Below are 16,758 nucleotides of genomic sequence, written 5' to 3'. Positions count from 1 at the left end.
GTAGGAAACGATACACAACCTGTGCCTGTTGATTTCCGCTCTTCCAGGTACATTGGACGCTCTGGCCAGGGCCGAAGGAACTGCACAGCCGCAAATCGAAATCTTGTAAAACAAGCTTGAGGCCTTCTCCGTTTGCATTGCTGAATGGATGATACAGCTGTTTTCCAATTGATTTTTGCAGCCGTAAAGGTATATCTTGGGATCCAATCTGCGCATTGAAGCCACCCATAGCAATGAAACTTTCACGTTTCCTGGTGCCCATGAAATTTATGGCCATAGCCAGATCTTTGAACACCGCATCCGGTCGGTCGCTGTCTATCGCTGTGGTATGAGCATTCACCGACAACACCGTGAGAAGTTTCCCGAAAATGAACACACCTGCGCTGCACATGCCATCAGAAATCCGTTGGAATTTGCAATCCTGTGTCAAATCGTTACGCACGAGTACGGCAGTTCCGCCGCTCCATGCAGTGGACGCTGCGGTCCGGTTGACGTTGTACCAGGTGTAGTTCTCCGTTTTGTCCGTACAGGTTGGCATGTGAGTTTCTTGGAGACAAGCCACCGAGACGTTGTTTTGTTTGAGGAAGAGATCGACGGCTTTACGGTCGGCATCGTTCGAGCACCCGGAAACGTTCCACGTTCCGAAAGTATGCATCGGAACAGGTGGTCGAGTATTTGTACTGGCAGGAGGTGCGCGCAATCGCTTCGGTCTGAGAGATGGTGCATCTACTGACGGTGGATCAACTGACGATGGATCATTTGCTACCGGCAGTAGATTCTCTGCTGGTTCATCCGACTGGGAATACGCCGCAGTTGATGAACCTGGTTCTGTGAGGGAAGAATTGGGGAATATGTATTATGATGAAATCAAACTCGGAATCCAGTATACCAGATCACAGGAACAGCGCAACACAGATTTTTGTACACCGAAAAGATGGCAGCCAAGAGGTCTCAAGTAGAAATCGTCGTCGATGATTGAAAACTGCTAAGAAATGTAGTATGTTCGAATTACGATTCTCACATCACTTTTTTGCGGAAAATTAATTTCATTTATCTATTTCGGTCAACAGCAAATTCATGGTAACACTGAGTCACCAATTTGCCGCGACTCAGTTTGCAGTTCTTTAACGTCGTTAACGCCTAACGTTTGTCATACCGACGCTCAACACTTTCTAGTGTCAACCGGATCAGCAATGAACACCAACTTTTCAATGTTGTTTGCAACATGCTCTGCCTGCCATCCGCAAAACAGACACATTGACCGGATTTCGACCGGTGTCGACTGTTGAGTCCGACTCGTTCCGTTACATCTTCCAGGATGGTTGAGGTTTAATAGTAGGCATCCATCTTGTCGCTGTCTTCGTCGAGATTCGAATGTACTGGATAGTTCACCCGAAATCCTTACGCAGTTTTGTATACCGTCTATCGTTGATTCGATCTGTCTGGTCAGCTACCCGGGAAAGCTGATCTCGTCCATGATTTTCCGTAGGTCTGCGTGGTCGATACTATCGCACATGGCTCCTTAAGGTGGATGAACAGGTGATGCGTTGGTACCTGGTATTCAAGACATTTCTGGATGAGTTGTCGTACGATGAACATCTGGTCCGTTATCGACCGTCCTTCGGATTGTTAACTTCCCACGAACTCCGATGATGGAAGATGATCTGGGATAGTTTCTAAAGGGCATTCAAAATGGTAATCGCTGGAAAGTTCTCAAGCATTAACTTGTAACATTTCCAATGGAAGGGACAGATTAACCATCCCTTCCACTCCTCCAGTAGCTGATCGGTTTCAAAGATCCTGACCACTAACCGGGGCAGACAGCTGGTCAACCCTTCCGGGCCTATCTTGATTACCTCTGTTGCGATGTCATCCGTAGTGGCGGATTTGTAGTGTTTGAGCTGATGCATGACATCCAAACTTCCTTCAGTTTGAGAGTTGGTTCGTTTTTGTCCTGTCCTGCACTGACGTATCCATTTCCTCCGCTGCCTTGATTCCCCGTGCCAACATTCTACCCGCCATTTAGATGCTCGTCAGAGTGCTGCTTGCACTTTTTGGTCATCTCAAGTTCGTCCGTCAGGAGGCGTCCGTCCACATCTGCACATTTCGGATGGCGACACAACGCCATTGAAAGATGCGTAAGCTTCCGGTAGAACTTACGTGTATCAATCAGCAGAATGGCGCATCGAACGTTTTGCCGGGTTTCATGCTGCAGCATTACCGCCTGCGCAGCGTTCTTTTTCAACACCGCTCTGCACTCGCTGTCGAACCAAACGTTCCACGTATACCCGATAGTAGGTACTCTCGGTTGCGTCGTTGATGGCTGCTTTGACTGTAATCCAGTAGTCCTCCAGAGGGGCCACATCGATCACAGCCTTTTCCGGCAACGCTGTCTCGAGGTTCTGCGCGTATGGAGTAGCGACAGCTGATTGCCTCAATGGATCTAGATATCGTACAGGGGTGGTCATCGATACCGTACATGGATAATGACGGAGGATTTATAGCGCAGTTTGACCATTACCATGTAATAATCGGAGTCGCCACTATAGGTTCTGACGTCCAGAATGAGTATGAGCATGATTGACCGCCCGCGGTTGCTCCTCTGTTATTGCAAGGACATCTGACGTCCAGAATGTCGAAAAACTGCTGACTAGACCATCAAGCAAAACGTGTAAGATTTGCGATCCCGTCTGCTGTGGTGATCCCCATGTTTAACGATAAGGGAGGCTGTGCTGGGACAAGATGCTACGAATGGTCATGTCCTTGGAGGAAGAAAAATCAATGAGTCGTAGACCATTTTCGTTCGTCAGCTGGTGAGCGCTGAACCTTCCGTCGATCTAAATTTCTCCTTCTGGGCGTCCTGATCGTTTGGGTCTCCTACGATGATCTTGATGTCGTGGATTGCGCACATTCCATCTGCGCGTAGAGTGCGTCTTTGCCATCATCCGTGCTTTCGGGGTGTTGACTGATGTTGAAAAATCGGCCCTTGATCCGCAATCTGCAAATTCTACGATTCCGAAGCTCACAGTCCTCCAGCACATCGGCGATGAAGTTCGGCGGAGATCTGCAGTTCCACGGACCGAGCTTCCAATCGCAAGTCTCTTTTCGTCGTTGAGAAGCCGACTGACGATTGGTATCGGTCCGCATTCTTCTCTTGTTGAGTTTTCACAGTTTGTGGTTTTAGGACTGACTCACAGATCCCGACTAGCACAAATCTAATCACAAGCACATTGGCGAGCAAAATGATTGTTTCCGACTTGTTGATTTCTTTTGGAAATCTTGGAAAAAAAACTAATGCTAATAGCTCTATCAAATTTCAACGAATTGCGTTCAAATATGTCGTGAAATCTGACTTGAGTTTGAGCTTGATCGAGCTCCCGTATCGCCATATCAGCTACACTCACACAAGGACCCAATGAGATAGCAGCTTAGGACTAACCGATATTTTCAGTGTGTGAGTATTGGTGATCTTTAGGCGAGAATGGTGCCTGCCTCGTCGGATTGCAGGTCATGTGTGGAAGGGGAATTGCAATCGCTTTTCCACGGGCAGACCGTGGAGTTCATATGAATGTTGGAAGATTTTGGGAAATGCTTGTTTGACATAGGTTCACGTTGGTACGTGGATGCCGTTTGGTAGGCATACGATGATAGATTGTGTTATTGTTTTCTGATGTTTATGTCACAGCCTAGATTGACAGTAGAGTTCGAAGGGAACGGCTTTTTTAACCCGTTTTTGGTTCAAGCGATGGCTATGAACATAAGCATATAAGGTTACATATGAGTTGTTTGTAATTGCGAATCAGAAGCGGTAGTTACTAAACCATAAAACCGTGTGAATACCGTAAAACTCGACAAATGTATGTGAACTATATAAGCCTCTTTTGGGTATTGAATCAAGTATTGATTGCATAAAAAATTTCAGTTTATATACCCACCCAAGAACATCCAGAATTCTCAATCGATACTTTCAACGTTTGCTCAAATTGGATGTTGATTGCAGTTTACTACACTATATTGATATAGCAAGTTTTCAGAATTTGTTATCGCCGTGCGGCGATTTCAAATTCCCGGACTTATCCCACTTTTTTCAAAATTCTCTACTGGCCACCCCTAAATAGAAATGTAAGTTACAAAGTTTTTATACCTTCCATCAATGTTTTCTTCAATTTTGACTCATGAACGTTTGACTGTGGATATGCGAATTATTTCGGTGAAAACTCCATAGAACATTCGTTTTGTGGAGTTAACAATCCATCGGATACCACCACAGAAGTCAGTTACGTATGAACATAAACAAAAACACGAAAAATACACCCAACACTGGATACTGGATTTACCTGCTGGTTCCGAAGCAGACTTCTCAACGTCACCGGGTTTACAATGTTTGAATCGAGCCGTAAGCATTCGATAATCGGAAACTCCAGCCACGCCATCTATACCGCGGCATCTGCTTTTCCAGAAACGTTTAACGTTGGGCATGAGAATATGATCGGTCTGTAAGAAAGCACAACATAAGAAACCACCGGCAGTGGCCCAAGAATCGAACGGGAAAGCAATACACAACCTGTGCCACTTCGTCTCCTTTTTTCCACGTAATCATAGCGCTTGGCAGACCGTACGAGGTGAGGAGTTTCAGTTTAAAGTCAATCAAAATCTTCTGAACCTGTTTTCCATTTGCATTGCTTTGGGTGCGCCGGAGATATTGTCCAACATAACTCATCGCTTCGGGAAGCAAATCATCGAAGGTAATCTTCGCGTTTAAGCTGCCAAGAACTATGAAATTGTTGCGCTCATCTGGGCTCATTCGGCTAATGATATCGTGTAGGATGTTTAGTTCCGGATCGGGTTGCTGGTCAGACCCTTCGGTACAAGCATGCACAGAAAACACGGTGAAATCTGCGCCGAAAATTCGAAGCTTCACGGAACAGATGTGACTGGACAACCGTTTGAAGTCACACTCCGCTTGGAAGTTCTTACGAACAAGAACGGCTGTCCCACCGGCTTTGGGCAGTGTTTCCTGGTTGACATTGAACCAAGTGTAGTGCTCGGTTTCGAACGTGGTATTGTTCTGTAGGCGAGTATCTTGGATACACGCAATCGAGATGTAATTAAGGTAAAGAAACCTATCAATCCTCGCTTGTTCCAATTCCTGCGCGCACCCCGATACATTCCATGTGCCAAAAATGATTGAATCATCGGGAAAGATGTGCTGCTTCACGCTTTTCGGTTGAGAAACGTTCACTACAGCCATTCGGTTAGTGGCACCATCGGATTTAACCGGGTCTGCAAGGATAGAATGGAACGAATGTCAAACGCCCAACGATTACGGGGACATCCGAATTTTTGAACTGGTGGGTTGGATCGTTGCAGATGCTTTGTTTGAGATTTCCGGTCGCCGGTAAAAAGCCAAGATGAGGAGAGTTGTGCCTGCTATTTGCTCAAAAGGACTCTCAGGTTAAACATAATAGTAACAACACAATGCTTCATTGCAAAAAAAAAAAAAAACTAGTAGCCAGATAAACCAGGCACTGAAAGCATTTCGAAACTTTGTTGACCGGTACTGTGTCTGTAAACAAATCAACAGTGATGATGGGCAAGCGGAGAAGACCTCCAATGAGGGCTGAAAGGCATTGAAAAAGTAGAAGAACCTGAGAACAGGAAGGCTGTTGAAAAATAAGTACTTCTCGGTGGAATTTGTCTAACGCAGTAATGGACAACTGCACGAAATGCTAGAACAAAAAGAACACCTGCCACGGAAGCAAACGCAGGAAGCTTACATTGCCTGGAAGACACCAATTGCTGAGGAATAAACAAAGTAATGTTTACAGCATAACGGAAGAACGATTGAGGCATCTTGACAGAATAAGTATGTACAACTATAACTGAAATCCAGAACAACTATAACCGGCTTACGAGCGGAAATCTCAGTAAAAGCTCATTCTAAAATGATCCAACACTACCATGCATTCGTATAGTTTTCATCGGTAAAGAAACTGAATGTACCTGATGATGCAGATTGCCCAGCGTTCTCTTGGTCAGCATACATTCTACGGTGTTTGAGTCTCACCATAATCATGCGATGATCGGAATATCCCGTCAAGGTACGAATGCAATGGCACCTGGGTGGCCAGAATTGAGAAACACAGGGCATGAAAACGTGATCGATCTGCAAGAAACCAAATCATTAGGGGTTTCTCGTATGTATGTATTAAAAGAAGGAACGCAATACAACCTGTGCTTCTTCGTTTCCCCTTTTCCACGTAGTCAGCAGATTTCTGTAACAGTACGTGCTACACAGGTGCAGTTTAAAATCAACCAACATTTTCTGCAAGAATGCTCCATTTGCATTGTTTTGTTTGTGAGCGAGGCATTTTCCGATATAGGGATCTGTCTCGGGAAGCAGCTCCTCGGAACCAATTTTGGCATTAAGACTCCCAAGAACAATGAAACTACCACGCTCTTCCGGGCTCATACGACTGATGGCATCATAGAGAGTTTTCAGTTCCGGATCGGGCTGGTTGCCGTTTCCTTCGGTACTAGCGTGTACAGAAAATACAGTGAAATTTATTCCGAAAACTGGTAGTTTTGCGGAACATATGTGACTGGACAACCGCTGAAAGGTGCACTCAGTGATTAGATTGTTCCTGACAATGATCGCAATCCCACCGGCATCTGACGGCGCTTCTTGGTTGAAATTGTACCAAGTGTAGTGTTCAGTTTCGAACGTTGTATTGTTCTGCAGTCGAGTATCTTGGAGACATGCAACCGTAACATTGAATTTGCTCAGTCGTCTATCGATATTAGCCCGTATCAATTCATGCGAGCATCCCGATACGTTCCACGTTACAAATTTGAATGTTTGCGCTTCTTCAGTTTGGGTTTGTGTAGAGGATGGCGCAGATGAGAGAGCAGATTGCGGGGGTGCCTTCTTTCCATTTTTACCGAGTTTTTCATTAGGATCGAACCGTTCTGTGGAAATGAAATGAGAGCAAACTTAAAGTCTATCAATGGGCAACAACCGAGATCAGCACGCGAGGAATATCTAAGAGGGGATGTACGTTTATATTGCTTCGCTTCCAACGTGGAAATTGTCGGAAGAACGTTCCGAATAATTGCTGATCGGTACCTGCATACCTCGGCTGACACCTCGAATCATGCAGGATGTTAACTAATAGGAGAGAATTCATAAAGAAGCATGAACGAACGATGTTTTATGTAGGGGGAAAACAGACTACGAGGGAAAGGAAGGTATAAAATGTTGACCAGGACTTCTACATTATTTATTAGACACTTCTGAATTACAGCAGATACATTTTACTCATTCTACATAGTCGGGAATCATACATAATGATCCCCAAGATCTAATAAGCATGTCCTCGTTGAAAGTGTACAAGATGCTGATGAGACATGATATTCTTTAGAAGATCTGCAAGCAATGGTAGTTCTAAGCAGCAAAAAAAGATTAGGAAAGTTTGTTGATGAATCCAGTATACTGAAATTACCTAAACGTGGAACATCCTTCCCCGAACATGGGGTTTCCTTCGAATTCGACCGATAAAGCCATAAAATGATTGTTATTCTTTGGTATTTACCTAATTTACCGACCAATAATGATCGATTTTATTCTTGGCCAATTCTTACGTCTCATGACCAATTAATAATTTATAAACTAGCTTCCTTATCATGTAAAAATATTGTCAAAGAACTTCAATTTCCTTCAAATAATAAGATTGATTAAGGACAAACGTCTTGAAATCCCGCTTCAACAGTGCATCCGAACTTCAGACGCACAAATCTCAAGAAGCAAGCTTCAAACAACAGTGCATTTTATTATTATGTTCTTGCTCACTTGTAATAAGCTTAAAATAAGAAGCTCAGGTGCGCTGGTCTTGTTTACGTAGAGATTTGTGCTTTCGAAATCGTGAGTAGGTGCCAAAGTCGGCCATTTTGGGATTGTTACAAGTCTGTCCTTAATTGTCCCTCGAATTCTGTTTCCGTCAAGTTCACGTCTGTTTCGGGCACAATCTGATCTCAATTCCCGGCTCACCTTCTACGTGACACTATGGTACACAGAATAATCAAAAAATATTATTTAACCGTAGGTGTTTATTCGAATAGTCGATCAAATTGTTCGCAATCCAATCAAATCAAATCATGTGTTCAAAGTACAGTGCAAAGTACAAAGTATATCACATTCCGATTAATATTTTTGCCCACCAGATCGTAAAACGGCATCACAGTGCAACGGAGATTTTTTTTCTCTGTGATTGAGAAATACGAAGTTTCGTATGCAGAAAATCCACGCACATATTTGTCTACCTACACCTTCCAAAGAACGAAGACAACTGTTTCGTTTACAATTTATAAACGGCAAAAAGCACTTGATTTCAATAAGTTTGAGTAGCTTTTGCTGCATTTTGCAGCAGTGCAATCCAACTTTGGAGTGGCACAGAGGTTTTGTGGGGTGTGAAATGAAGTTCAATAAGAGAATCTGGAGAGGTGATAGTTGAACGGTGACGAGGAACAATTTAGTTAGCTGCTGCTTTGACTGCGGTTGCCTTCGTCGTACGCAAAACGAGAACAATTTTCATCTCATGAGTGGAGTAAAGTTTAAATGAGAAATTTCGGTTAATTATTCCGAATTCTATTGGATCAGCACCAAGCTAATGAAAGTCGACATCTTTTTGCTTACATCTAATCAGTCATTGGCAAAGGTAAGTTAGGATATCTTCATATATTCGTTATTTTCCATCTGATATGACGGGAACTAGCGCATATGACAAAGTAAATTTTTATCTTATTTTGCTCTTTTTCAACATATACAAACTCATGCATATTCATATGTTTATAGTCATCGCTAGCACAGCAGTAAAATGTCTCAAGGAAGCCTGAGAAGAATCAATGAAGGGATCGTGGGAGTTATCTCTGAAGGAACCCGACAAAAAAATTAGGGCGAAATTCCCGAACGAATTCCTAAATGAACCTGATAGGAATACATGGAAAAAATGCTGTAAAGGGAATCCGGAAGGAGTTCCTGAACAAAGAAATCTCAAGCAATCCCTGAGATAAGAAGAAGAACTCTTGAAAGAATCTCTGAATGTTTATCAAAAAAGACACTACACCGTCTTCAACCAGAGGTTGCACAGACTGAATGAACGATCACAAACATGAGCAGACAACGGACAACACACGAAACACCCAGTGGTCCAGTGGAGAAGTTTTCGTTTGACGAAAAGTTTTCACCGACTGGAGCGGGAATCGAACCCACACTCCGAGGCTTACGAAACGGCCAGGCGACTGACGCCCCTAACCGCACGGCCACGAAGTCCGTATAGTTTTCATCGGTAAAGAAACTGAATTTACCTGATGTTGCAGATTGCCCAGCGTTATCTTGGTCAGCATGCATTCTACGCTGTTTGAGTCTCACCAAAATAATGCGATGGTAGGAATATCTCGTCAAGGCAGGAACGCAGTAACATCTGGCTGCCCAGAATTGAGATATACAGGGCATGAAAACGTGATCGATCTGCAAGAAACCAAATCATTAGGGGTTTCTCGTATATTTGTATTAAACGGAGGAATGCAATACAACCTGTGCTTCTTTGCGTCCCTTTTTCCATGTGGTCATCAGATTCTTGTAAGTGTACGTGCTACACAGGTGCAGTTTAAAATCAACCAACATCTTCTGCAAGAATGCTCCATTCGCATTGCTTTGTTTGTGAGCGAGAAGTTTTCCGATATAGGGATCTGTCTCGGGAAGCAGCTCCTCGGAACCAATTTTGGCATTAAGACTCCCAACAACAATGAAACTACCACGCTCTTCCGGGCTCATACGACTGATAATATCATAGAGAGTTTTCAGTTCCGGATCGGGCTGGTTGCCGTTTCCTTCGGTACAAGCGTGTACAGAAAATACAGTGAGATTTATTCCGCAAATTGGTAGTTTTACGGAACATATGCGACCGGCCCACCGTTGAAAGGTGCACTCAGTGAATAGACTGTTACTGACAATGATCGCCATCCCACCGGCATCTGATGACGTTTCTTGGTTGAAGTTGTACCAAGTGTAGTGTTCAGTTTTGAAAGTTGCATTGTTCTGCAGTCGAATATCTTGGAGACATGCAACCGTAACCCCGAATTCGTTCAGATGTTTATCGATATAAGACCGTATCGATTCAAACGAGCATCTCGATACGTTCCACGTTGCAAATTTCAGTTCGTCCCCTTCAGTTTGGGTTTGTGTACCCGTAGAGGATGGTGCAGATGAGGGAGCAGATTGCGGGGCAGCCTTATTTCCATTTTTACCGATTTTATCATTAGGATCGAACCGTTCTGTGGAAATGAAATGAAAGCAAACTTAAAATCAATCAATGGGCAACAATCGAGATCACCAAGCGAGCAATAGCTGAGAGGGGATCTACGTTTATAATGCTTCGCTTCCAACGTGAAAATTGTCGGAAGAACGTTCCGAATGATTGCTGATCGATATCTGAATTCCTCGGCTGACACCTAGAATGACAGCCAGCATAAAAACTAGGGTAGAAAACATAATACCCACGCTGAGAATTGACCTTCTCAGCATACAAAAATCAGCCCATTATTTCAAATGAGGGGCCCAGAATCAAAGGGGTGTAAGTGACCATTTTGTCGATTTTGAGTTGAGCATATCATAAAATTCTTCAGATTTCAAGCTTTCAGGAACTTTTTTAAGATTGTTTTTACGATAATTGGAAAAATTACAATAAATCAGAGAAAATCAGTAAAAATCTCGTTAAAGATAAAGCAGTCTCGGAAGATAGCAATGAAGAAATCCCAAGAGGAAAAGTAGTAGAAGAACAGGAAGGCTGTTGGAAAAGACGAGCTCTAAGGATATGCGAACCTTTTATGAAACTGACGATGGTATGTAGAAACAAAAATGCGCCGTTTTCCTTCGCTGAAAACATTTCAAACTTTGTTGACCGGCACTGCGTTTGTAAATCAACAGTGGTGATGAACAAGCAAGGTATCATACAGGTTTCAGTCGCGGTAGTGTACGCGTAGGTATTCAGCAAGATCATGCTGACGGTGACGGGTTCGATACCTGGTTGGAGCTTTTCGTAACGGAAATATTGTTGACATCCTTGCCACTAGATATATACATTCAAAATAGTCATTAACCTGGGGAGCTCTCAGCTAATAACTGTGGAAGTGCTCATATAACACTATGCTGAGAAGCAGGTTTTGCCCCATTGATGGCGGTACGTCAAGAAGAAGAGAGGAGGATGGACAAGCATCAGAGAAGCCTTCAATGAGGACTGAAAGGCCTGAAAAACGTAGAACAGGAAGGCTGTTGGAAAAGACGTCTTCCCAGTCGAATTTGTCTTACACATTAACAAACAACGTCATCAAACACTGCTATTCGTACTTATAGTTTTCATCGGTAAAAAAATGAATTTACCTGATGATGCAGATTGCCCAGCGTTATCTTGGTCAGCTTGCTTTCTACGCTGCTTGAGTCTCACCAAAATAATGCGATGGTAGGAATATCTCGCCAAGGCACGAACGCAGTAGCACCTGGCTGCCCAGAATTGAGAAATACAGGGCATGAGAACGTGATCGATCTGCAAGAAACCAAATCATTAGGGGTTTCTCTCGTATATGTATATTAAACGGAGGAATGCAATACAACCTGTGCTTCTTCGTTGCCCTTTTTCCACGTAGTCATCAGATTCTTGTTAACGTACGTGCTACACAGGCGCATTTTGAATTCAACCATCATCTTCTGCACGAATGCCCCATTCGCATTGCTTTGTTTGTGAGCGAGAAGTTTTCCGATATAGGGCTCTGTCCCGGGAAGCAGCTCCTCGGAATCAATTTTGGCATTAAGACTCCCAAGAACAATGAAACTACCACGCTCTTCCGGGCTCATACGACTGATGGTATCATAGAGAGTTTTCAGTTCCGGATCGGGCTGGTTGCCGTTTCCTTCGGTACAAGCGTGTGCAGAAAATACAGTGAGATTCATTCCGCAAATTGGTAGTTTTACGGAACATATGCGACTGGACCACCGTTGAAAAGTGCACTCAGTGAATAGATTGTTACTGACAATGATCGCCATTCCACCGGCATCTGACGACGTTTCTTGGTTGAAGTTGTACCAAGTGTAGTGTTCAGTTTTGTACATTGCATTGTTCTGCAGTCGAATATCTTGGAGACATGTAACCGTTAACCCTAACTTTTTCACTTGGTGATCGATATAGTCCCTTATCGATTCAAACGAGCATCCCGATGCGTTCCACGTTGTAAATATGAATGTTTGCGCTTCTTCAGTTTGGGTTTGTGTAGACGTAGAAGATGGTGAAGATGGGAGAGCAGATTGCGGGGCAGCCTTATCTTCATTTTTATCGATTTTATCATTAGGATCGAACCGTTGTTCTGTGGAAATGAAATGGGAGAAAACTTTAAGTCTATCAATGGACAACAATCGAGATCGCCAAGCTAGCAATAGCTGAGAGGGGATCTACGTTTATATTGCTTCGCTTCCAAAGTGGAAATTGTCGGAAGCACGTTCTGAATAATTGGTGATCGGTATCTGCATAACTAGGGTGGCATCTAAAATCACGCAACCGTAGGATGTTAACTGATAAGAGAGAATTCATAAACGACGCATGGGAAGCCTTGGCGAACGAATTTTTATGTAGGGGGGAAACAGACTACGAGAAGAAGGAAGGTCTATAAAGTTGACCCGGAATTGTACATCATTTATTAGATACTTCTCAATTACAGCAGATAAATTTTACCTCTACCAAGATTCTAGCCAAAGGGTTTTTTTTTGCGGATTTCCTCCCAAAATTCCTTATTTTCAACTAAGCTGATGATTTGCAGGTTCTCGATTGACACTTGAGAGCACAGAAAAGCAAACGTAATACCTAGAACAAATTGCAGTAAGCATCAACGCAAAAACGTAACCGCCCAATGCTAATAATGCTGTGTTTGACCGAGCCACCATTTGATGACGCTAGTGAGCAAACGTCAAACAGGAGCAAAAACGATGTGAGCGCCGCGAGTAGCAAACGAGCGAGTAGCGTCGAGCGAGCAGAGTGCGACGTCTGTTTCTCTGTGTGAAAGAGTCTTTCGGCACGCTCAAATGCCACAATATATCCAGATAGTCACTGTTGCTGGGTTTTCTGAGAAACGACATCGCTTCATTCCCAAGTAACATTTTTTAGTCTAATAGACTATAAGAGGTTAATAGAACCATCATAAAAACAGAATAATAGGTATTTTGTTTTATGACGGTTTTGAAAACCACTACAAAACTAATTGGCCATCAAAATGTTACTTGGGATTGTGGGCTATCAAGCTGTCACAATCATCACGGTATATTTGATGTTCGAAATCCTCCCTTTTTTGGATTCATCATTAATATTCAGTCGGTTTAGTTTTTACCAAGTAGTGAGTTGACATAGCATAGCATAACAAGAACATTTGCACAAATCGAGGATGATGTTGCAGAGATCAGACATTACAGATTTCGCTAGTATCTGTAATATCGAAGACTTACTTATCACCACGCACCTGGCAAAGTCCTTGCGAATTTAGAATAATACAAATAGTATGTATGGGATCTGCAGTACATATTGATTGTTTTCTGGATTAAACGATTCGCAAAGTTGTTTGTTTTAGAGAAAGATTTTTTCCGACGATATTTCAACGCAATTGCTTCGACTATTGAGACCTCTTGACTTGGCGCGATAATAGAAACTTTAACAAACTTTGGGCCTTTCCATTCTTTCGTGTGGTACACTTTTCCACATTTTGCGCTTTTCCTGTGGTCTTCTTTTTGTTCTGACTGTGTCACTGTGTGCCACGCGCCGTATTTACCTTCCCCGTAAGCATATTCTGCAATTTCCGGCCCGGTGGAAGTTATGGCACCGTACGACGCTTTGATGGTGAGCATACGATGATTGGAAAAACCCGGCGCGCCATCAATGCATTGGCATTCGATGTTTCGAAGCTGACTAGAGGACGGCATCAAGATGTGATCGATCTAGAGGAAAATTCTGATTAACTATGGTCACCGAAGGAAGTCTGGAGGAAGAGTGGACAACAATACAACCTGTGACTCTTGATTGTCGCGTTCGTATGTGCATTTCACGCTGGGACTAGGGCCAAACGAGCTGATGAGCTTCAATTGATGGGATTGCATCATGGTCTGGATTCGCTTTCCGTTTGCATTGCTGCGACTGTGGTTGAGATGGTTTCCAAACAAGTCTCGAGCATCGCTAGGAATGTCTTCGGTTCCGAAATGAGCATTGAAATCTCCGAGAATGATGTATGGTATCTTGTTCTTCCTTTTCTTCTTCTTTGATATTTTTTTAACTATATTATTCAGAGTGTCGAGCTCTTTATCCGGTTGTGTCCCTGACGCTGTGGATCGAGCGTACACAGAAAGTACGGTTATTTGACCCAAGGTCATATTCACTGTGGCGCTGCAGATGTTGTCTGTATGCCTTTCGCACTGCGCTTTGCTCAACAGACTGCTGCAAATCAATACCGCCGTTCCTCCTTCAAGATGCGCGGAATTGGTTCCTACCTTAGGACCATTGACATTGAACCATTTGTAATTTTTAGTTCGCACGACGCCGGTTTCCATTTGCGTCTCTTGTATACACGCTATCGTAATTTTATTCGAGTGCAACATTTTATCCACAATCTCACGATCAGATTCTTCCGCACATCCGGACACGTTCCAGGTTGCAAAGGTAAATGGCTTACAAATCTTCCTTATGAGAGTATCCTCCAATGGCGTAGGTTCGCTTGGTTTGAAACCATCATCTAAATTTGCAGCAAGATTTGCCATCGTGTTTTTCAACATCTCTCTGCTTTTCTTTTTAATGTAATATTTAGTGAAAGGCCATTTCAGGGACAGCAAAAGCAGGCGGTTATCGGACACGAAAGAATGATCAGGTACGGAGCGACATTCTGGATCCTTGACAAACTCAATATCGGACATCACGATGTGATCAATCTGGAAGAAATCTGTTCAATTAGGAAGAAGGTTCGACACTGGAGCAGAATCTGAAAACCTCCGAAAGAAACCTTGACTAGTTGACATGTTGATATTGACATCTGGTGTTCTTTTCAACAAAAATGATTCTTCGATAATAACTTCCATTTCTGATTACGTTTTTATGACTCAAAAAAGTCGAAAATTCCGTTCTAGATACTGGTGTAGATGTAACGTCGAAAAATCATTCTTATTTTAAGACACCCGACGCTCTTCGATTCCAACATCTCAACCGGCTGTAGATTCGTTCCGCCAGTTTTCCAATCCCGCCCTTATTTCGAGAACTACTAATGAAGGTAGTAGTAGTAGTACAACCTGCTCCTGCTGTCCTGCTTCGGTGCACGTCCATCGAGCGCTCGGACATGGACCAAACGAGCTGATGAGCTTTAATTGATGCGACTGTAAAATCTCCTTCAGCACTTGACCGTTTCGATCGCTGAACCGATAAGCAAGATGTTCTCCAACTAGTCCTTGCAGTGCGCCGGAATCCTCCATACCGATTTGCGCGTTGAAATGACCAAGCAGAATTAGGGTGGTGCGTTTTTTGGCATTCATTGTTTCGATGGAGTTTTGTAGTTCGATGATTTCCTGATCGGGTATTCCATCGAATCCTTCAGTCGGGACATGCACATAGCCCACGTTTAAGGGCCGGCAAAACAGCGTAAGGTGCACCGTAGTCAAGCTCCGCAACTGTTTGAAGACGGCACCACGCATCAACGACTGGCGCACCAAAATGGCCCCACCAGTCTTTATCTGTTCCCCCTCGCTTCTGGCATCCGCGTGTGGTTTTATTATATGCCAGTGATAGGAAGTGGTGGTAACCTTTGCTTGCTCAAATTTCACTTCCTGGAGACACGCCACAGTGACGTCGTACTGAAGGAGGAATTTCTCGACCTTCAAACAATCGAAGCGATTCAGACGCTTGGACACTCTCCAGGTTCCAAAGACGTAGTTACAGTGATCCGCTGCTGTGGGGCCCTTTATTTTCTCACGTTTTTTGCTCGATGTAGCGGAAGCGGGAATTGGATTGGGAGTTTCACTGGAGTCAGGAGATTGGGATTCAGCTTTCGTCTCAACAGAAGCAACCGGAAGGGTAGGAGCAGGTGTAGGATTGGATGGGGGAGACTTATCGACGACGTCGCCGGTAGCACCCGCAGTTGTGTAAATATCTGTAAAATCTGTGAGGACAAACGATTCCAATGTGATGTTTCGATTGGAAACAGTATCCGGTGACGCGGGTGAAAACAGATACATATACAGTTACAGGTAACAAATATGCAACAAATTCAGCTCACGATATGAATTTGAACTAGGTACACATTAACGCAGTGTATGGTATCGGGTAGAATAGGTATAACAAACGATTGTACGTCATTTTCCGGAATCCCTTGTCGACTTTCATAGGTGCATTGCTGTCTATCAGCATTAGAGTGGGTCAACGACCAACGTTGTAAGGGAAATGAAAATTTGATCGCATCAACCCGGAACAAAGGTTTCTCAATCCATTTTAGCGTCCAAAACAATTCTGCAAAATTTGGGAGCCATTGGTTGTGTCCCCGTATTTCGCATTGCATTTGAAATTTGTATGGGAAAACTTAGTTTTTCGCATTTTTCGCGCAAGGGGCTTATTTTTTTCCTAAACTGTGCAACCGATGATGTTGAAATGTAACCTTGGGTGTGCCTAACAACTTTGTCGAAAACCGCAAAGC

General features: G+C 43.5%; 1 protein-coding gene across 9 annotated transcripts in view; it reads right to left on the bottom strand.

Annotated features, from left to right (window-relative positions):
- The window catches only part of LOC109400469 (uncharacterized), a 57,888-nt gene that overhangs the window by 16,101 nt on the left and 25,029 nt on the right, over positions 1-16,758 (bottom strand). For 2 of the 9 annotated variants that reach the window (XM_062846607.1, XM_062846608.1), the window contains exons 9-16: positions 11,669-12,414; positions 11,438-11,600; positions 9,593-10,332; positions 9,364-9,526; positions 6,233-6,969; positions 6,004-6,166; positions 4,565-5,283; positions 4,338-4,494 (exon numbers count right to left, since the gene is read on the bottom strand). The exons of 1 other annotated variant lie outside the window; for it this stretch is intronic. In XM_062846607.1, the coding sequence (XP_062702591.1) occupies positions 4,338-4,494; positions 4,565-5,283; positions 6,004-6,166; positions 6,233-6,969; positions 9,364-9,526; positions 9,593-10,332; positions 11,438-11,600; positions 11,669-12,414 (3,588 nt within the window). Of the gene's footprint in view, positions 1-19; positions 829-4,337; positions 4,495-4,564; positions 5,284-6,003; positions 6,167-6,232; positions 6,970-9,363; positions 9,527-9,592; positions 10,333-11,437; positions 11,601-11,668; positions 12,415-13,863; positions 14,030-14,098; positions 15,326-15,364; positions 16,228-16,758 lie in introns of those variants that run through there. 6 more of the 9 variants (XM_062846609.1, XM_029860189.2, XM_062846610.1 and 3 more) reach the window with 6 other exon arrangements.

The sequence above is a fragment of the Aedes albopictus genome, chromosome 1, assembly GCF_035046485.1.
Source record: "Aedes albopictus strain Foshan chromosome 1, AalbF5, whole genome shotgun sequence".
NCBI lineage: Eukaryota > Metazoa > Arthropoda > Insecta > Diptera > Culicidae > Aedes > Aedes albopictus.
Note: the sequence above shows the minus strand (reverse complement) of the source record. Positions and strands in the feature narration are given on the sequence as shown.